General features: G+C 38.6%; 1 protein-coding gene across 1 annotated transcript in view; it reads left to right on the forward strand.

Moving 5' to 3' along the window:
• Nucleotides 1-22,418, forward strand: part of TRIM66 (tripartite motif containing 66) — a 39,637-nt gene that overhangs the window by 6,387 nt on the left and 10,832 nt on the right. Inside the window, 9 exon segments of the mRNA XM_065755305.1 lie at nt 2,882-2,985; nt 6,070-6,217; nt 7,276-7,408; nt 8,915-9,031; nt 9,519-9,633; nt 10,447-10,593; nt 10,731-10,848; nt 11,906-12,792; nt 13,591-13,752. Coding sequence (XP_065611377.1) covers nt 2,882-2,985; nt 6,070-6,217; nt 7,276-7,408; nt 8,915-9,031; nt 9,519-9,633; nt 10,447-10,593; nt 10,731-10,848; nt 11,906-12,792; nt 13,591-13,752 — 1,931 coding nt within the window.

Raw genomic sequence — 22,418 nt, forward strand, 5'->3', positions numbered from 1 at the left:
CTGAGGCCATGAGCATTACATTAAATATCATTCATTTGGTATAATTTGATTTAACATTCTGCACTACCTGGTAGTGTGTTGAAATGTAATAAAACATCTAACTTCAATATTAACTTTTTTTTAAGCTTATGTGGAGGACTGACAGAAGTTGTCCGTGCTGTGGCAAAGTCCTGAGAGCCACCTTTGTTTTCCAGTAAGCTGTTGCTCCCAGAAATGCTTTAAGGCTGTGTGCTCACCTGTGTGGTGTGTGTGTCAGTGAAGGAATAGCTATGATGGCCACCCATCTTTTCCTTCAGAAAGTGACCTACTGAGAATTTCCTCTTTGGTCAGTTTGTGGCACTTTATGTAGCTCAGTATGGAGGTTTTTCTCTGTGTTAGGCGGATCAAGAGCTGGCACTGCTTGGGCAATTCCTGTTAATGGTGTGAGAAACTGGTTTGAGGCCTCAAAGGGCCTAGAGGCAATTCCCAATGAAGTCACTAGATGGTTTCCTATCAACTGCACCAAGAATTAGAGCATGTCCCGTGAGACTTATTTGAAAAGCTGCTCGCAAAGTAGGTTGTTTCCCAGCTTCTCAGTCAAAATGTATTTGCCTCTTCATTTCTGCAATGGGTGTTGCTTTGTAAGATGCTCATGTGGAAACCTGCCCAGTTTCACCTTCTAGGAAATAGTGCTGCAATTCCCTGGCACATGCAGTACGTACCATTTGCAAAGAGTCGGGGGCTCTGTCTGGATAATGCATCCTGTCTTCAGTACAGCAGTGCTCCTGCTGTTGTTATATTTCTCCAGAGAACCGAGCTTTTAATGGAATGTCTAAAAGACACACAGTCATAATTTGGGAAAGTGTGAAGTGGTTACTCTGTGTCTAATACAAAAGCATCCTGTTGTCCTAGCGTGGAACATATGAAGGTGATTAGCCAGAAAGATTGTGGGTCAATAAAATAGAGTTTAGCAATGCTCCCTGTGTTAAAGATGAAAAGGAAAGGAAGAGGTTGAAACACTTCTACAGCTTTCTGCAATCATGGGCATCTTTATCAAATGGGTTTCTAGCCTCTGTAACTCTGTCACTAGAACGCTCTTAGTTGAGGTTCAGGTTCTGTCCCCAGGAGATGAGCACAGTGCTGGCAATCACTTGCGTTGCCCTTTCCCTTGGGGTGCCTGGTAGCTGAGTAGCATGGCCACTGGGGGCTCCTGTCCACGTGAACACTGATGTACAAAATACACAGTGAAACAAGGGTGAGGCAGGCAACAGTCTGCTCCTTGAGCCCTCAAATCATGGTTCTGTTGTAAATGCTGCCTTGGAAAATAGCAAGCAATATACTCTTGCTTTTCTTACAAATATATTACTTTTTCTTACAAAATAAGGCTAAAGAGGCCTAGCCCTTGTGGCAGCAATTGTTTGTACAATGTCTTCCTTCACAGGACATGCAATGAATGTATCTTCAAAGCACTGTGAAAGAAAATGAATGTCGTCAGGCAGTAATGCAGAAGGGGTTTGTGGTGTGTGTGTCTGTGACCATGTGAAGTCCTGTTGTTAAAACAACAGTAGCCCGGGTCTGAAAATGGGAGGCAGTTAGGGTTAGAACTGTGCTTTTGGCTGGGGACCGCAGGAGCCGCTCTGCAAGGGCAGGTAACACTTGGCACTTGGAGAACCTGAGCATCTCTGGTGACCATCTCATGTGAGAAGTAATAGACAACTTGGGATTGCATTAGTCTACAAGGCACTCTCCTTTTTTAAAACTAATTTTAGTCAAGGAAAGAGAAGGTTCAACAGTGTCAGTCTAGTAGAAAGCTCTAAGGGATCTTTATTTTGAGAATTTGCCTTAGTGAGTTTGCTTTGGAGTATGTTGCTCTTTGTTATCGTCAGTGACAACTTGACCAGGTGAGAGTAGCTTTGAAATTTTGTTCTCAACAGAATGGAAGATGTTAGACTTGAAAAATAAAAGATTAGATAAGGTAAAAAAAAAGCCTGACACCACAACCTCTGAAGGTAGTTTACTGAAACATGATCAAAGCGTGCGCTTCCCTTTTCAAAAGACCACTAGACCATCTAGCAAAGTATGAATGCTAGTCCCAGAAGCCCAGGGATGAAGTAACTGCATGACTGCATTTTTGCATCTCTGCTGTGGATGACTTCTTGAGCTGCAGTGTTAGTTTCCATCCTGGGCTAACACTAGGGTTGATCCCAGTTGTGTATTAGCTAGTGGAGGTGCAGCTAGGTTTTGCTGCTCACATTGCTTTCTTTGCTTCAGGATTGTGAATAAAACATGGCCTGTCTGTTTGTCGCTTGTGGATTTGTTCTAGTAGATATCTTGCAATTCTGATTTTTATTGTTGGGTTTTTTTACCATTATTCTGATTATTTTTGCTTCTTTTAACAGCTTGTCACTTATCTTTGACTTCAATTGAACAGCAAGGTGTACTGTGAAAGTGATATGAGGCAATATTTCTTTTATGCTTTGGTGTACCTCTGCTAATGCAAAGCTGATCTAGAACTATAGCTAGTGTCAGCACAAGTAGGTCTGTCACAAGGGCGTGCAGCTTAAAGTGTAGCTCAGGTTATATCAAGTTGTAAACCATGATAAATCCATGGCAATTTGGACTTGTGGATATCCTTAATAAGTACTGAGATAAATCAATAAATCACCTGAACTATGGTGCATACTTCTAGGGATTTTGTTTTGTTTTTCTTCCACAAGTTGTTAACTGGATCTAGTCACAGGTATCTGAAGGCTTGAAGAATACTGTAGTTTTCTGCAGCTAAGTGTTAGTGTCATGTAAAAAAAAGCCAGCAATACCTGAGTGTGGTTTCTGTCATTTCCTGGTTCACACTGCTGGTATGCACTGTTTTTTGTTTTTTGTTTTGTTTTTTTTTTTAATGTAGGTATTCTTTCCTGCCCGGTGTGCAGACAGACCTGCTTTGCAAGAGATGTAGTGGAAAATTGCTTTCATGAGGATTTTCCCACTGCAAATTCAGCTATGGCAAAGGTGAGTGAAAACCACTCCGAAGGGTACCTTGGGAATTGGTAAAACACTCCCAGACTGGCACTGTTTGACAAACAGGGCAGACCATATTGAACAACAGAATCTTATGTTTTGCTTCTGCAGACTGCAAGTGTGTTATTGCTAGGGTTGGACATCCTGCTTTCATAGTACTCTTCTAACCTTATTTGAAGATTGAGCTTGACTGTAATTAAAAGAAATATACTCACACCAGTGATGTAAACTTAATCTGTGACAATTTATTTTTATTGTGTATATTACTATTATTGTAATTATTGCTTACACATTTAATCACTGTGTATATGTATGTATTAACTGAAAGATAATGGATTTCTTGGATGCTTCATTATGCCCTTTCAACTCTCAACACTAAGTAAACAGAAATGAAGACTATTGGATGAATGATTACACCAAGATTTACCCATTAGATCTTGTTGGAGATTACCCTTTTCTGATTGTTTTAAGGATAAACTGAAGTATAATGTGACTTTTTTTCTGTTTGGGAATGGATATAAAGCGTAATTGGAATATTTTTTTCATAATGTATGATGGAAGATCTATCCACTCCTCTGAACTCCTGTGGCTGCAGCAACCATTTGTCAATTCTGCCCAAGCAGAAGGTTTCAGATCTCTTTAAATTACGTGAGTGACCCATCAGTATAGTTACAAACAAGTACAGATGGGATGTACAACTTCCCTTGTCAGTCATTTCTGTATTTCATTTTCTCCATTTTCAAGAAAGAATACGTAATTTTTTTCCATTGAGTGCTCTAGGGGAATCAAGGCAAGCAAAGTATGCTATCATTTACAGATCTAAGGTGTTTGAAGAGTGTAACTTTAAACAGCATAACTTTTAAACACATAACTTTAAAACAGAGTGATGTACACACTCTGAAAAGAGCTAAATTGTGAGGATACTGCTGAATATGTAGAATGACTACATTATGAATATGTAGAATGACTACTACTGAATATGTAGAATCCCCTTATTGTAAGGGATTTCTTAATTACTGTGACTCACTTCATTTACCTTTCAATGAGAGTTGGTACAGATAGGAGATCAAATGAGAAAATCTATTATCTTCAAAAGCACTAAATTGTTTTTTCAGACTTTTGTTAAAACAGTGTGCTTTTTTTTTGTGTTGTTTTTTTTTTCCCTGTTCTGTAACCCCTTAGGAGTCCTATGAGCTGTTCAGTAAGGGAGAATTCTCCTTGGAGCACAAGATTACCCCAGAGGGACTCAGCAACCTTCCTTATAATTTTGAGCTTCCTTCCTTTTTACTGACATGCATGTGATAGAAAGTCTTGCTTACTGTCCTTTAAACACCCTCCTCTCAAAACTAGAGCCCCGTTCTTGTTATTTATTGTATCAAAGGGAGAAGCACCACCTCATTCAACTGCAGCTCAGCTCAACAGCCATCATTTTCTTAACTTACCTAATGTTCAAGTGGGGATCTGGCAAGACCCGAGAGTGTTTGGGTGCAAGATGTTTTCCAGTGAGTGAGCACATGATAGAATGTGCTACCTACCAGCTGCAGAAATTTCAGAAGCATGCAGTTCAAAGTCTCTTGCTAAAAAGCCCATTTCTACATCATCAAATAACCTAACTCTGGGAGCTGTCTGTGCCCTGTAACTTAAAAGTGGTGCAAGCTCTGATGAGGCTGTCTGACAGCTCATCAGTTACAGGTAAACCTGTGGTTAGGCAGTTTTGATTACTATTGAGAGCATAGAGCTCCTCTGAACTTGTGACCCGTTTCCCAAGAAGGCCTTTCATGAGTACATTTAAAATCAGCCACTTTTCTTTATATAACAGGTATGGTTATCTAGATATGGATATATAAGTTATACTAGGCTTTTTGGTTAAAATTATTACATGCACCTTTTGGAAAGTGTTGAGAAGCTATTCCAGCACCACCAGAGAGAATGGTAACATTCAAATGAATAAGGACTAATTTTTTTTTATCCTCTTGTGCTGGAGTTAAACCTTTAAGCCAAACTTAGTCTCAGAGTGAGGAAGAAATGGGTGTTCTACTTAATGTAATACTGTGATTTAACACTAAGAAGACCAGCAAAGAAAGAACTGTTGTTTCTTCCCTTAGGATTTCTAAGGTCATGCTCTGAGACTCAGCAAAGGGAATATATTTTTTTAATTCACGAGGTCCTGCCTGCTGTGTGCATGCTGCTATATACATTGCTTTGGTGATGGTAACAGAAAGGGATCCATAGCAAGTCCCTTTGGCATCTATTAGCTGTTTGAGTAGGTGTGATAGTAGCAAATATTCAGGAACTATTTATAAGTACAGTGGGTATTTTGTAGCACCATAAGTCATGTTTGCATCTGATGATAAATTAGTAGCAAAGCTTTTATGCTTTGAGGGTATTGTTACATCACTGTCTTCACTTTGCCCATTAGTACATTAGAGTTTTCAAATAAGGTATTTTATGCCTTGCACAAATCCTCTTTAAGAGAAAAATCATTATTACTCTCTTGAAATAACTCCTGAGTCCATTCTGGATAAGAGAAAAAAAAAATCACCCACTTAAATTACATGCTGCTTTATTCGTTTCACCCTTAGTGACTAAACCTTGGGTTTAGACAGCTTTTCAGAGAGTATGGAATAAGTTTTATATTAGGAGTATGCGTGTGTTTGTGTTGTTTTCTAAATTGTATAATCATTGGCCTCTTTTCTACAGCTGTGCTGTATTGTGCCAGTGGTCCATATAATTTTAAAACAATTAAACTAATTTTAAGTAAAGCAATGTAGGTTTAGAGTAGTGATGCTGAAGTAGCTCCAATTTGTATGTGCAATTTCATATTAATGGAAATGTGGACTCTAGCCTATAGGTTTGTACGTTGTTAATAAATAACTAATAATAGACAGAAATTGAAAAGATGATGCTGATATTGTATTTTAACCTAAGTGACAATACTGTTGCAAAAGGGAACAGAATAGAAACTGAATTCCTGAAGTTGTTCAAGTCCCACTCATCTGAGGCTTACTAATTTAGTGGTCTGCTTCTACAGGCTAATTTGTTATCCTTGTATGTAACTGTACTTTTTGTTCTTAGAGCTGCTCCATGTGCAAAGAGAAGAGACCTGCTCACAGTCTCTGTACGAGCTGCAATAAGTGGTTGTGCAGCACATGTACAGAGGAACACAGACATGGCAAGGAAATTGGAGACCGCTTCCTGTCTGTACCCCTGAAGGGCTGCACAGGTACTGAAGATGTGCTTGAATATTATGTTTCATGAAAGAAGATGGTTACTAAGCTTTATTATACTGTGACCCTTAAGATTACGTTTTGTTATAAGCTGGAGTTATTTCTTTTAAACTTGATATTGCAAGCTTGCATACTCTACACGTGCTCAACACTTAAAAGAAAGAGTTGTTTTTCCCAACTCATACTCAACTTTAGATAAATACTATGGACTTATTTTTCTTTAAATATAAGATACCTGACCCTGTATGGGAGGAAGAGCATCTACCTGCTTGCTTATCTATTAAATGATAATAATTAAAGTCAGTGTGGTTGTGTTTGTGAATGTAATGGAAGGGATTTTGCTTTGCCATTTTTTATTTTTAGAGTTTCTTAGCATTCTATTGCTGACTGTATTTTTTCCTTCCTTCTAAAATAATTGTACCATATCCAGGGAAGAAAGAATTGGTTGTGTAGAAGAAGCACTTGCACTTCACATATCCGCTGTCCATTCATAGCCTTCATCAGATTACTCTTTAGAAAATTGTTATAAGAACAGATACTTGTGCTTAATACCGATGTCTCTTAGTTGCTGAAGTTGCATTCACTTAAGTTCAGCTTAAGTTTATGAAAAACAATTCCTCATAACTTTTTAAAACCGAAAGATTTTCTTGCTTGTACTATGGCTTCAAGTTTCTTTAATGTATTTCCTTTCTATAGTTTACAGTGCAGTTTTGTTAATTGGCTTGCAAGATCAGCACATTCAAAATCATGAAGCAGGTATCCAGAACTCTGAGAGGGATTTAAATACCAGGAGAGCTTAAAGGTCTGAATTCTAATTCCTGAGTCTCTTTGATGTGAACAATTTGTAGTACATACTGGGAGGGAAAAAAAAAGAAAAAGTATATGCACACACACAAAAAAAATCTCAAACCAAATCCCCCTGCTTCGTATAATCGTTCCAAGTTCTGAGTCTTTAGAAACATCATCAAGGTTCATAAATCATGAGTTTGGCAGCTCTTTTCCTGACCTACAATAGCACTTCTGGTCAGTGACACCGTTGCTTTATGTTCCTCAGTGACTGAAGGAGAGGCAAGTGAATTTCCCTTACTTTGTCCAGTGCATACTCAAGAACCACTCAAACTCTTCTGTGAGACCTGTGATATCCTTACATGCAGCAGCTGCCAGCTGAAAGACCATAAGGATCACAGGTACCAGACAATGATCACTTTGTGTCTATCTACAAGCATAAGTTGTTCTGATTTAACTCTGTTCCATCTGCGTTTCCTATCAATTTTGGGATAGTCCAGCTTCGTGGCCGCCATCAACTTGCTTCCATTGTCTTTTGCTCTGGGAGCATAACATGGGGTTACATTCTGTACAGAACTGTGCGCTGTTCTCAGCAGTGAGTAACCTTCCAAATAGTTTTGTGTGTCAGATACAGTGTACAGGAGTGTCTTGAGCACTGTCATAGAACCATAGGATCGTTAAAGTTGAAGAAAAACCTCTAAGATCAAGTCCATCTGTCAGTCAACCCATGACCGACATGCATGAGACACTAGATAAGACTTCAACTCCATCCTTAGAATTGTCCAGATCTGTTATTTAGTTCTGAGGTGTATGAATCACATAAGGAATTATCTATACACTGTGACAGGATGACTTTTTGTGAGAAGCTCTGCCTTAATGTACAGTGTTAAATTTGGGATAGCTATCACAGCACTTGTAGTAGGAAAGAAGCAGAGGATTATGTCTAGACAGACTTGAAGGCAGCTGCTCTCCTAAACTGTCCATCTGAAAGCAATTGACTTGAGCATACCTATTTTTTCTGCTCAGGCATATAACTTCTGCTTTGAAATACAAAAAGCCAAAACGGATCCATAGGAATTATGTTTGGAACAAGGCAGGAGGAATTTGAGAAGAGCAGTGCCTGCGACAGTTAAAATGGACTGTCTGGGTTATAGAGTGAAATTCCCACATTACGTGTACTATAGACAAAGATGTTGAGTAGTGGCCAGAAAAATAAGGCATGTCCCTATCTGAGTGTTCAGTGTACAGGTCTGGAAGTTCAGGTCTGCTTAAGTCCCCACTGATCAAATCACACATTATAAACTCCTTAATCAATGTGGACTGTAAATATGTAAATATTTATTTTTTGATCTGGTAAGGAATGTTGTTAAGAACAAATGTTAAGGTAATTAATTAAACCAAGACGTGGCAGTCCACCAGATATTTAGTGACCACTTTTTCCTATGTACCTCTATGCCTTTGTAGTTGTACTGTTCTCCCAGGAAAAGAAGAGCAGAGACCTATGCTTAGGCCACATATGAGCTGTGTCCAGTACCAGTGACTGGAACTGCTCCCTTTCCTCTCACCATGGGATTCAGGCTTTAAAGATAAGGCAGAATTGGTCCTTGTGAGCTGCGCATCTGGCACAGGCTCTGTAGAAGAGTGGCTCCAGAGAGAGGCAGGCTGTACCTGAGGGAAATGCAGAGCAGCGGATGAAGTCTAGCTGTGGGTAGTTGTACTTAGTGCTACTAATGCTCTGGTGGTGACACCAGACCCGACAGTTCCCCTCTAACCTATTACAATAGCAGGAAACGTAAACTGTGCTTTATTTGAGTCTATAAAAGAGAAAGCAAGACGACACCTAGCTTCTCAATAGTAACTTAAGAACACAAATGAACATACAGTGAAAATTTCTCCTTCCTTTGCAGGTTCAGGCATCTTGATGAAGCTTTGCAAAGTCAGAGAGCAATGCTGGAAAATGTTGTAGCTAAAGTGGAAGAGAAAAAAAGTGGAATTCAGGTTTCAGCCAAACAGATTGAAGACAGGTAGTTGTTCTGCATTTATTTCAGAAAATGGGTGATGAGTGAAAATACTATTTTCACTAACACAGGTTGCCACAATTAAAAGCAGGTACTACACTTTTTCTTGGAGGACAGGTAATGTGAAAATTAAAACTATCAAATTGGTTTGATTTATGTTAGATGTCACAGCATTGAAATACAGGATTCCATCATCTTTATGAGGCGTGTGACAGCTAACTTCAAAGTTTTCTTTGTATAATCTACTGCTTCTGAACTAGAATTTGAAAAGAACAGAAATGAGATTTTTTTTTTAAAGTAACTTCTATAAGAAATCTCAGAACAAGCTGCATTTCCAGTTACAGCTAGTATAAAAGTGGAAGAAATCTTGGAGGAAGTGGTACAGCATTGCAGTTCTTTGTCAACGTTTAGATCCCTTCTAACTAATACCTACTGAACACTGAATAAATGATATACTATTTGGCTCATCCCGGAATACATCTCTTCCCCGCAGGTTGCTTGAAGTGAAACATTTATACAAAAAAGTAGAAAATCAAATCAAAATGGCCAAGATGGTTTTGATAAATGAAATCAATAAACGAATGAGCATCCTTCTTGAGCAACTTGAAGTAAGTGAGGCTAGTTTCTTTCATACCTTGGGAAATTAAACTAAATTAAAATTAAATCCCAGTGCCAATGGAAGGAATATAGATTGTGAATGTTATTGTCCCTTTGCTTATGTTTTCAAATACTTTTTTATTGCGGAATTTTATGTGGAATCAATGGTTGACAAGGATTTATGATTAAGTGGCAAAACATTTGCTTATCATGTTAACTACCTTTTATATAGTGCAGTTATAGAGAAGTATGTGCACACTTTGAGCACTTACAAAACCATCTTTTGATGTTAATGCTTTGTTTGTCTAGCACCATGCTTAGCATGTTTTGAAAATGATCCTTTCTGTAAAAGACTTTGCAGTTTTGGCTCTTTTGTTTTCACACATCTAGTTGAAGTATATGTGGTAGAAATACTCTGAGGGTGGTAATATAGCTGCTGTCTTTGTTTTGCCTGAATTGTGAGTTGCTGGAAGCTGGAAGGACTTTCTGAGGAAGCACGCAGTGCTTCCTCTCTGTTGGCATTCTTTCTTAGGTCTTCTTACTTAGGTGTTGTAAGAGATGAGGAAGAGTTCCATGAGCAAATTCAGTCTGACTTCTGCATTTTTCAGCTAAGCAAGGTCAGAATGCTGCAGCTTGTTCTGAAGAAGTCATTTTTCTTCCTGAGTTTCGGCATCTCTGTTGAATAGGATTTGTTTTATCACTATTGTTGATGGCTTAGAGATTCTAAATAAGAGCATCTGTGCATGCTATAACTCCAGTGATTGTGTGCATTATGTGTATTTGAGGGGTGAAAATTATTTCCTATTGTTCCACATTATTAACAGAAAATCACAAATGAAAGGAAACAGAAACTGGAGCAACAACTGCAAAGTGTTGTGGTTTTAAGTACACAGGTTGAACACGTGCAGAACTTTGTCAACTGGGCAGTGTGCAGTAAAAACAGCATCCCGTTTCTCTTCAGTAAAGAACTGGTAAGAGCAATACTTATTTTCTCAAAGTGATGCAGTACATGTGAGAAATGTTTTAAGGATTTATTGTTTCCCCAATAAAACCCTTTTTATGATCTTGTAATTGTTAATGAAATCATAATCCTTTGATTTGTCACCAGATTGTATTTCAGATCCAGCGCTTGTTAGAGACAAACTCTAACACAGATGTAGACCCTCCTCTGAAGATCAGATTTACTTGGGATCCCTCCTACTGGAGTAAGCAATTGTCCAGTTTTGGTAAGAACAACATAGTGTTCCTTATTAGGAAAGTGCCAAAGGGCAAGCAGTATATATGTGTACTTTCCCTAAAGCAATCTCCTTTTGTTTTGATTTGTGGTTCAGGTTCTACCTGTCACAGCCCTTGCAGAAATGCTTTTGTGACTGAAAACTTTCATGCTTTTTCTCTACTGAAAGGCATTGTTATTTGCAAATATTACTCTATAAACACTGCCTATGAATGTACTTTTATAAATGTCATTTTCAATTGCTTTAGAAAAAGACAATGTAAGAACACAACTACAAGTTTAATCAAAAAACACTGTGTAACTAGAACTGAACTGAAAAGTGCTTCAGATTCTTACAATTAATGGGCACAAAGATGACATTAAGACATCGACTGTAATATTGACAGTATTATTTATATGATGAATGTGCATACTTTGAGCTTGTTTCCCACCAACTATAAATTTTTCAGCTGCTGTGGGATTTTACAGTAAATCCTGTTTGGTGGGCAGATTGATGGTATAAAGAGTCGGTTCTCATCCACTTTTAGGATATTTAAATCTAGAAAGAGGTAAAACAGTTGCAAAAATGTAGGGAATCATTTTCTCTTGGCTAAAAGTGTGGATAAGATCAGTTCATGGGTCGTTTCTATTTCTAGCTTTTATGATTCTTTCTTACATAACATCAATCTCTTTTATTTTTCTGGCTTTAATCTGAAAGCAGTCATTTCTACCTTTGCTTATGAATGGGAAAACGTGCTTGTAGTGTAGTGAAGAGGGGAAGTATAAGCCATATCCATCAGTTAAAATAATGTGAGTTGAGGGTAGTTTTTCAAAGCGTTTGCTGGTATTTCAACCATGAGTTCCATGGACATCAGTGGGAGTTTAATGTGATTTTAAATCACTGCAGAGTCTTGAAAGATTTATCTTGAAGGAATATTGAAGGACTGTTTGGGTTGGGTATGAGCCTGTTTCTATATGAAGTGAAGATACAGGAATGGCTGTCGTTTGCAGTTTTCATTATGTAAATTTGTCAAGATCTTTGGAGAGTTAGTTTGCTTTTTTCTTTGCAGGAGGTTTCACTGTGGAAGGTGGGCACATTTCACATTCAGATGTCCTCCTCTATGGAAATGTGCAAGGATTACAGGCCCCCTTGTATCATGGGCACTGTTCCTCAGCGTCACAGCTGGAACCTGTGAATAGCCAGCCACATCAGTTTCCCCATGCAGCTCAGTGTCCTGTTCCTGTGTGTTGCTCGCACTGCCTCAGTGTACCTCACCCAAACAAAGCTCAGCCTTCTCACCAGAGCATCAACCCCCATCAACATTTTCGACAGCCTCCTGAACTGCATCAGCAGCACTTTCCTCTGCAGTACAGCATGCAGCAACATGACAAAGAACAAAGAGGTGTTTCCCAGCCTCTGAAGCCAACACAATCTGGGCTAGAGCAGCAGTCAAGGTCCGAGTCAGAAAATACATCTGGAAGGATGGGAAAGCTCTTAACATCCCAGCAGCTGCAACAAACTGCACCTTTGGGTTATGCTGTTGTATCACATGAGGCTCAGCAAGTTCACACAAGTCATCCACAGCCATTTCGCTCCCAGACTGCTTTGCAGTCATCAACTGTGCAAGCACAGCTTGGCCATCTTCAGAAGATAAAGTCTAACCACGTGCAGCAGCCACCGCAGCAGCAGCTGTCACCAGCATCACCACCACCAAGTCAGTGTGAGAACACGCACAAACAGGTCATGCAGCAGAGCCTGGACATAATGCACCATCAGTTTGAATTGGAGGAGATGAAAAAGGATCTGGAGCTTCTTCTCCAGGCCCAAGGACAGTCCAGCTTGCAGCTGAACCAAGCCAAGCCACCTCAGCATGTTCAACAGACCATAGTTGGTCAGATAAATTACATAGTGAGGCAACCAGCCCTGGTTCAGCAGCAAATCGAAGATGAAGCACAAGTAAGTTTTAAAAGTTCTTTCCTGTTGTTTTTGGTCAGTGGAAGCTCCGAAATGGAAGACACTTTGAAGATTTCATGTAAGTTGAACTTTCTGTTGTTTTATCTATGCTAGTAATCAGCAGAAGCTTCATGCCTCACAGAGATCTGTCTAAAATGTTATGCTAAGTGCTGTGTAAATAACCCAGATCCTAAAGATCTGGCTCTCTGAAGAGACAAGGCAAGGATCAAGTGGGAGGATAAAAGCATCATCGTTCATCCTTTGTACGTAGGTATGATGAAGGACAGAACAATTTGTACGTAGGTATAATGAAGGACAGAACAATTGAATAACTGACCTTATTGTAATAGCAAAGATGGAGTAAAACCCATCTTTTGAATCCCAGTCCCAGAGATCCTGCCTTTGAAAGAGAGACAGTGCTTGATGGTGGGCATCCAAACTCTGTATGGAAGATAAGGTGGTACTATATCACTTCAAAACAGCGAGAATTGCAGTGGAAGGATGGTGGAGGTTTCTCATTCTGTAAACTCTGAGTTCCCACCTTGAATGACTCTTAGTGGCTTACCCGTATGGGCAGACAGGCTTTTGGAATAGCTATACATTTCAGTTGCTTTAGTGACCTTTTCTTATGAATGTATGAGGGGGAGTTACCTCTATATATTCATTTATCTCTCTAGTTAGAGATACTTTGAATATCTTTGTGGTGTTTATCTTTTGTATTGTGTATGCTGTGTTGATGCAAGTTTGCTACTGTTTATTACTAAGGTTTTGAAAACACTGACTCTTAATCTTGATTTTTAGGTCTGTGAGAATTCCACTGAACTTGATGCTCAGAAGCCTGTAGTTCCTCTTGACAGAAGTGATGCACCTTTCGTGTCCCAGTCATTAGATGAAGAAATCAGTGTCATCAGCCACTCTCCCGAGACAGCATTGCAACAATCAACTTTCCATCCAGTGAGAAAGGTATAAAGAACTTTGTTTTCCCATTCATGTTTGTTTATTTTTTAACTTGATATTGAGTATAAAATGACACTGGAATGTGCAATCAAGGTGAAAAAAATTAAAGTACAGTAAAAGTCGTGTAAATAGCTTGTAAATCTTGAGAGATAATCATAACCTAACCTTGTATGCTTCCTCCAGAAATGCGTATATGCTGTGCCTAGATAGCAACAAGCTAGTACTGTTTAGATATAGCTAGTATGACTGCTAAGCATGAACTGGTGAATACATAGCTTATCTGTTTTCAAAACATTCTGTCCACTTCCTGTCTTTAGTGATTTAACTGTCAGGTGTTTCTACTAACATACTTCCAGCAGTTGAATTTGAAAAAGGACTCACAGATTCTGATGAAGTCCTGAAAGGTCTCCTTAAAAATAGTGGAAATAACAGTTGTTAGTGAAAACATAGTGTCTGAAAGAGTTGTAACAATTCTGTTATACTCTTTGTTTATTAGCAGAAAATCCATACATTTCTATATCCCTAGAATATTTTAGCACATGACAGAACCATGTTTTAATCCTTGCCCACTGCTGGGCATCCCTAACCACTGAACAAGAGGCAAAAGCAAAAGATAATTCATCTTTCTCAGGAGATTCATGCGTGTGAGGTGGCTGAACTCCCTTTTGCCTCTCCATAGTTCGTTTAAAATACTCTGAACAGCACTTTGTATTCTGGTTGCTCAAATCTGTTTGGTATTTCTATGCATGCCTTATGTTCTGTGCCATGTAGAAGTGTTTCATGGATATATTTTCTTGGAATTTGTGCATGTAATATTGTGGAAGAAATTGTCTTTCCATGCTATCATGAGAAAATAAGTTAGTTTATCTTACTTTATTGACCCAACATATTTATGACCCTTCTGGGAATTGTAGAAAGACAGATAGCTAATGATTACTGAGGGTATGGAAGCAGCATGGAAATCAAATTTGGAAGCCACAGTGAAACCTGCGACTGCTAACCTAATCCTGTAAATGTGATGGCACTTCTGGATCAGGTTGGTGGCATCCCAGTGTTCTGAGATAATGCTTTTTGCCTCTGAACTATGACGTATGGAAGCAGATCTCCCCCAACCTCTGATCACAGAGCATAGGACTGAGAAGGCTGTGTACATTCTTTGCAAGTGGGCTACCTTTGCCTTAGGAAATGGCTAAAATGACAGCTGAAATGAGAAGTCAGAAATAGGGAAGAAAATTGATGTACAAGTGCAAGAGACAGATGTAGTCTGATGGGGAAAAATGAAGGACAGAAGAAGGAAGAAAAGCCATATAGGTGACAAGAAGAGGGTACACTGAGGAAAAAAATAGGGAAATTTTTCTACTGGTACTGAGATGTGCATATCTTTTTGCAGACAACACCGATCTCTAAAGTTTTTACTGGATTTCTGGTGTATCTGCAAGAAGTGAGGATGCTCAGGAGTTTCAGTGCCCATCTTTGCTTGTATTTATTTTTTTCTAATGAGCTGTTTGGGGTGAAGTCATAATATTCTGACAGCTCTGGCCATGGCTGATTAGAAATGAATAGTAACAAAGCAGTAAGGAAACTCTTGAAAATGTATTTGTCATGAATGCTGTTTGAAGGTATCTGCTTTTGCTGGCAACTGAAACAAAGCTAAGTTTAAATGGGAGACTGGTTCTTATTTAAGAATAAGAGGATGTCTATTCACTATCATCTCTGTTTTATTTGATTATTTGATTCCTCACTTGTCTTCAGACAAAAATTTCTGTATAGGTGTCTGTCCACTTTTTATACAGCCTGTGTTCATATCTCTTATTTTCTTGGAGGGCACAGAAAAATGCAAATGTGGAGAAAGCCAAAGTATGGCACTTGGAAAATATAGTAGAGAAAATATCTAGAGAAACTTCTTGCTTGAGAATTGTATTCTGCCTTTTGGAGAATGCTTGGTGTTGCACTTCTTGGCCTCATTTTGCAGTTCTGCTGAACTCTGACACCCTTCACTGTGCACAGCATTGCTAGTGTACCCTGGCTGCTGAACTTCTTTAATGAGAAAGCTGTATGAACAAGTGCATAGCAAAACTCAGAATTAACTGGTGATTTTATTTATTAATTTATTTATTTGACAGATCTGAACAAATACAAGCTTCCATTAGTCCAGTGACTTCCTTTATTTTGAAGAGGCGCAAGACTTGATTGTGCAGTTGTGTTTTACCTGTGAAACATGCTTACCACGTGCATTTGTCATTATGGACTGATAACTAGTTGAGTTGTTTGTACATGGGATCTTGTTTGTATGTGCCCTGAGTGCCTTTGAGTTCAGAGATGCCTGTTTGAGTTGTTCTGATGAGAACTGTTTTCTGCCCCTCACGTGTAAAGCCGATTATTCATAAACAAAAGCAGCAAAGCAACGATGAAACACTTCAGGCACTTTTTAAAAGTCCTCAGGTTTTAACAGCTTAGACTCTGTTAGGACAAAAATTAAGCACTGCTCTATTTTGTCTTTCCAGAATTATAAAGCAGGAATTTCTAATTGGTGTCAGTGAAACAATAACACCAAAGCTGCTGCTGTCTTCTAATTCAGACTAACTCCTGGTTGTGCCCACGTGTGGTATAGTCTCTAAATGTGTGACTTCAGTTATGTGTAGGCTACTTTTTATTTGTTGCACTGTTTTTGGAACAACAGCGATGCTATTTTGTCAGCCTTTCTGTCTTCCTGTATGTACCTCTAATTACTCTCCCCACAAATTGAGATTTTTTTGTGCATAGTGAATGTTTCTATGCTTAAAACCATTGAGTGTTTGATATAAATCAGAAGTACTGCATATAGAAAAAAAAATTAGGGCTTGATTAGTGCCTTTTAAGAATTTCAACACTAGAAATAGAAGTTTTCAGTCTACATGCAAAATGGATATAATTTTCTCTTCACATCCTCCTATCAATATATTTCACTCACATAGCTGAGACCCCTGTTTTGAATTGTGGAGTCACCCTGTACCTGTGAAATGCCCACCCTCTCCAGTAAGAATGCCAACAAGACAGTGGATGAGTCTCGACACTGAGATTATTAGCTTTGTTAAGCTCCTGCAAATAGGTCATGAAATTGCTCTGTTGGCGTGTGAAGGAATGAATGCTCAGATTTACAATTTTGTGGTGAGGGTTACCAACCTCCTGTAGTAATGTGGGCTGCCTGCTGCTTTTACATAGGATGCTACAAAGTCAATAATTTGCACACAGGACTGTAGTGAGATCTATTTAGGAGCAGAGGCAAGGATAATAAGGTATTGTTGGCCTAATTGTGTTTTCAGGAGGGGCAAGTGGTCCTTGTTTTCCATATCTACACCTAGTTGCCATTTTAATGTGATGAGCAAGGGATCTAAAAGCTGTACTCAGTATTTAAAGAAATGTCAAAGTTACTATATATCTAAAACAAATTTATAGTTTAAGGCTTAGGTACTCCTACAATATACCATCTGCATTTGTTGTGGAGCTAGCTGGAGCTTTCTCCTTCTTACTCTGTAAGTGCATCCCTTCCTTTAGTTAAGAGCAGGGCCATTACTTCTGAGAGGGGAGGATTCCTCACCTTGTCCAGCTGCTGATTGGATCCTGGGCTGTGGTACATTTTGTCCAGTCCCTGCTCATCCTAAAAATATAATAGGCTTTGTCACTCAGAGTTCTGCCCGTTGGAACACTGGGATCAGGACAGCATTTGTAAAGCTAAGCTTCGATTACGTTCCTCAGCAGCTTTTGACAGTTTCTTCCTTTGTGCTGTTATTTCTCCACTTGCTTAAAATAAATCTCTGAATATGTCAGACACAGTGGTTGTAAATTATTACTGAATATCATTATCTGCTCAGTTATAACTGTATCCTATAGTAGTTACTTAGCAAAGGGCATAAGAATCAGGTAAATTTAAATTGATCATTTGGTGATGTACTACGCCAGCTTCTGAAAAGCAGCCCTTTAGAGACTTTCTGAACTGCAGGTTGTACCCAGGCAATTGTTCCCCAGCTGTACCCTTCCTCCATGAATTTGTCTAGTAATTTCTGAGCTCACTGTGGTACTATTGGTCTCAGCGTTCTGTGATGTGAAATGGGGAAATAATAGTAATAATAAATCCATAGCATCTAAGGAGCACTCTTGAGAGCATTCTGAAGGAGAATTCTGTTTTGGTCCAATTATATGCAACAGTGGCATTTGATGGGTAGCATGACTGATACAGTGGTTCATTGTGGGTCCTCCCTCTGGGATTGAATGTGTGGGGGCTTCTTGGGCATTCCCATGCCAGCATCACCATTGTTGCAGGGTTATCAGAAAAAGCAGATGATCTCAGTCTGTCATAGGTGGCATTTTGGGGTATTTGCTTTTTTGCTCCTCTATTAGGGACAACCCTTCCATCTAGGTGACGAGTGCTTAACTAACGGCATTTTGTTTTTGTGCTTCCTTTCTGTTTTGGTTTGTTTGTTTGTTTACATTGCTTTTGAAGGAAAACAAAATTTGTGAGAAGGGAAGAGTTGGGGAGCAAGGGTCATGTTTTTATTGTCATTGGTATTGCATTGAATGTGCTGTCATTGCTTACTGATTAAAAGTAATAACTTAATACCTGACCCTAGGACGTTGTATCTGATCTTGGGGGTGGAGTGAATTTGTCACAGCTTTTTAAATAATAATGGTAACTTTAGGGAGGGTTAGATGTGAAAGAAATGACTATAGCAATGTGTAATCTGAGGTCCTGCAGGTTTCTAAAGTATCAGTACTTTTTTGCTTTAAAGAATTGAGCTGCTTACAGCACAGATGTATTCATGCTTAATGCAATTAGGTACATTTCCCAGAATGTTAATTTAACAAAACCTTTTGCTTTGACCTGGAAAAAAAGGATAAATAAAACATGATGCTGCTTGCTCCGTACAATCTCTTCCTCCTTCCACTTGAAGCCAGCTCCAGTTTATTCAGACAAAATGTTAAGGAAGCTTTGGATTGTTTTTCTCATAAAAACGGAAACGAAATCCTTTGGATTCTATTCTGAAGTGGGGAAAAATGAATAGGAAGCATGTGTACACTGCGTTATCGGTGCTGCTGTATGTGGTGAGTTAAACAACTGGATTGGAGTAGTACATTTGTTTAACCTCCTAGCATAACGAGCTGCCAGGGGGATTGCTCCACTTAATAGCAGCCGTTCATTACTCTGCAAGCATTTGCAGTGTGTTATTTCTCTTATAGCAAAGAGAATTGGCGGTTCCTAGTTTTAGCTCTCTTTATCTGTGACACTTAATGTCAACAGCCTTGAGACTTTGCCAAAACAATCCTAACAAATCCTAATCCCAGTGTTTCAAGGTAAGTATTTGCTTCTCAGAATTCTTCTGTATTAGTGCTGCATGTTTACACTGGACCTTTTTAAATGCAAGAGTGATCAAAGAAATATTTGAACTAAACAATATGTTTATTTTTTGTTCTCTGAAGGCACTTTGCATGTTCTGTATTCTTACCTTTCACTGCCATAGCTGTGGAATTTGTGATAGGAGACATTTTGGGGTGGTGATGCAGCTGCCATTATATTATAGGAATCATCAGTCCAAAATTAATTATGAGACAATGAGAATTTCATTTATAATGTCCTAGATGTAGTTTGACATGCCAGGCTGTACATTAAAATGTCAAAAAGTTTTGAAATTAACCTACAGCTGAAGCTGCCATCTACCCAAGAGCATAATTAATGCCTGTTGTTGTTCAAAGGGTGCGATGTAAAAGCAATAGAGCTTTCATAAAACAGATCAATTCTTTCTTTAAAGGCATCCCGTCTGCAAAAACTAGCGGAACTGTCAAGGGAGAAGAGAAATTTTTGCTAATGGCAAAAGAAATGATTATTTTAGGGAGTGAATTAATAGGTTATTAATGAGCCTTGTTCCCAGTGCATTGTTCACTTCACACTTGACAGCAGCTCCGTGGATCAGAACGGAATGTGTCTGTTCTTAACTCTGAGTTTTAATATTTTGCACTGAAAGATCATAATGTTGTTTCATCATTAAAAAAACTACAAAATTAACTTTTGCCCCAAGGGAAAGACAGATGGCAGTTTGATGGCCTCATTATTCTTTTTTTTTTCTTTTTAACAAGAGTAAGGATTCATATTAGCTTATATAATCTAAAGAGGTCTCTTAAGAAACTGATGCTAGCTAGAAGAGTAAAAAATATATGGCCATACAATGCCATTAATTTTTGACTTTGTAACCATATTTGTTGTAACAGATTTCTAGATCTATATCTATTTCTTTTTTCCTTCAGTAGGAGTAGACCCAGTGACTGCTCCCAGTAAGTAAACTTAGCTCTCTGAGTCCAGAAGTAATTCTATTTCTGTAATAGAGCTAGAATTTTACCCACAGCATATACAGTTACACATAGGCAGATCATCACAGATAGAGGCCTTGGTATGTAACACGTGACGGCACAATTTTATAATACAATTAAAGGCAATGTGTGTAATGATTAGAAGTGAACAGCCAACAAGGTCTCCAGTGAGTGTGCTGTATAGCTTTGGGTGATGTTCTTAACGTGTGCCTCAGCATGTCCTTTCCTAATGGAGCACATCATTAGGTAGTTATCCATAACGGATGCCCAATACGTTGGAGAATCTAGCTAAATAAATATTTAACTACCTCTCAGGGACTTGAGTAGAACTCACAATAGACTTCGAAATAAGGGGAAAAGGCAAGGCTGATTACAGTCCCTCTGTTCAGTTCAAGCAGGAATTCTGTTTCTTGTTTGTTTATTTTCTGTAAGTAATTTAAGAACGATTTGCATATTTATCATCTGAAAAAGGCATGTGATAAAGAGTGACAGAATGAAAAAAGAGAATATGTACTCTTTGGCATTCTTGGGGCCACCTTTGCCACTCCATGTGCGGGAACCTGTCACAAACAAATTATGGCACGAACAGCACACTTTGGGCATTTGTGGTCATCATTTGTGGCATATGGGACCATGAAGACCAGGTTGCTTTTTGACCTTCGTACATTCATTTTGTTCAAAACCTGAGCAATCTTAGGTATGTGGGAGATAAGGAAATTGGTGCCTCCACCAGTGCATTTCTTGCTTTGCTGTGTTGTATTTTTTGATTCACTTGTGAGGTAGGATGAACATGTTTAACTAGATTTAGCTGGTTTCAAGAATTTATTCAAGCCCAGAAAGCTTAGATTTGGTAAAGTAGCCTCAAGAGGAAGATGTTGAATACCCTGGTTGCAGAGACCCACTAGTATCTGGGGTGCCTAATACATGAAAAAAGACCCTTTATGTCTGCTAAAAATAGCTTTACTAGAACATTCAGTGGTAGAATGGCACAAACGTTCCCTAAAACTGCAGAAGAACTGACCTTTTTGTCTCAAAAAGAAGGCCATTTTGTCTCCTTGAATATGATCCTGAATCAGTGATCACTGCTGTAGCATTTATTGCAAATTGAGGAAAAGGAAATTGAATTATCTCCTTAAATGAAAGTCGATGTCTGTGGGCAGAATGTTCTCTTAGCACAAAGGTGATATGCATTGCAGGCAGAGATTTAGGACTGATGTCTTTGGCATTATGTAGGATTTACACAGGAACATCTGACAGCTCAGTATGTCTGTATACCTATACTGTCTTTACCACTGCCAGATTAAGATGGACAAAGTGAAAATCCAAACCAGAGTAACAGTTGAGAAAAATGCTAATTAAATCTAGGAAATGGGTCTCAAATTCATTTCCAAGTCATAGGCCCCTAGCAGAAAAAACAGTACGACAATGAAATTAAACTGTAATTCATATGCAATCAGCAAATTTCTTTTTGTCTTGATTTATTTTGTAGTGAGTGCTATATTCAGTTGATTATCAAGGGTAATGAAACACCACTGAACTATGGAAAATTGTATATCAAAATGACACACATCTTCATACTTTAAGGCTGCTTGTATTTGCTTCATATGGATGCTAGCAGAGACCCAATTTCAGTTCAGCCACGTGTTCCTGGGTGTAAGGCAGCTTAGGAAAGTCACATAGATGAGTGGATTTACTTTGTTTTGCATAACCGTATTTTTGACAGTGACAAATCGCAAGACACTAGAGTCTGCATCTTGCTAAAATTGTCATCGTAGAGACTTCAGTAAATAGGCTATTTCGTTTCTTTTGCAACTAGACTTGTAGATCCTTTCCTTCTTAGTATGTATAAGATGACTTTACATTATGATATTTAAAGGGCAAGTGTCTTAAGTTTTAATGGGATGGATTTGCTACCATAAAGTATGTAGCATCGTAAAGTAACAAGTTTCATCCACTTAACGTCATATCTGGATCTTATTTCTTCTAAATCTTCATTTTAAGTAAAATGATCTGATGATTTCTGAATAAAATGGTAAAATTTCTGGTCTGAATCATATTTCCCCTTGAGTGACTCAATGCAAGTTAATAGGGTTGGCATCAAAGATAGATTTAAGCACAGTGTTCTCCATGCTTCGATTTCCCCTTTGTTGTAGGGAGTTAAAAATCTGGATCCCTTGGAGCAATGAAGGGATGGCAATTTTTGTAAATTACAGAAGAATAAGTTGGGCATCTCCTTTTCTAGTTTTCAGTTTCGATAGGGAAACGATGAATCTTCTCAGAATGGTGTTGGATTACAGTCGATACTCGCATGACCTTGTGACTGATTCATTACT

The sequence above is a fragment of the Cyrtonyx montezumae genome, unplaced genomic scaffold (genome assembly GCF_038088225.1).
Source record: "Cyrtonyx montezumae isolate F1298 unplaced genomic scaffold, pur_monq_1.0 scaffold_10, whole genome shotgun sequence".
Taxonomy (NCBI): domain Eukaryota; kingdom Metazoa; phylum Chordata; class Aves; order Galliformes; family Odontophoridae; genus Cyrtonyx; species Cyrtonyx montezumae.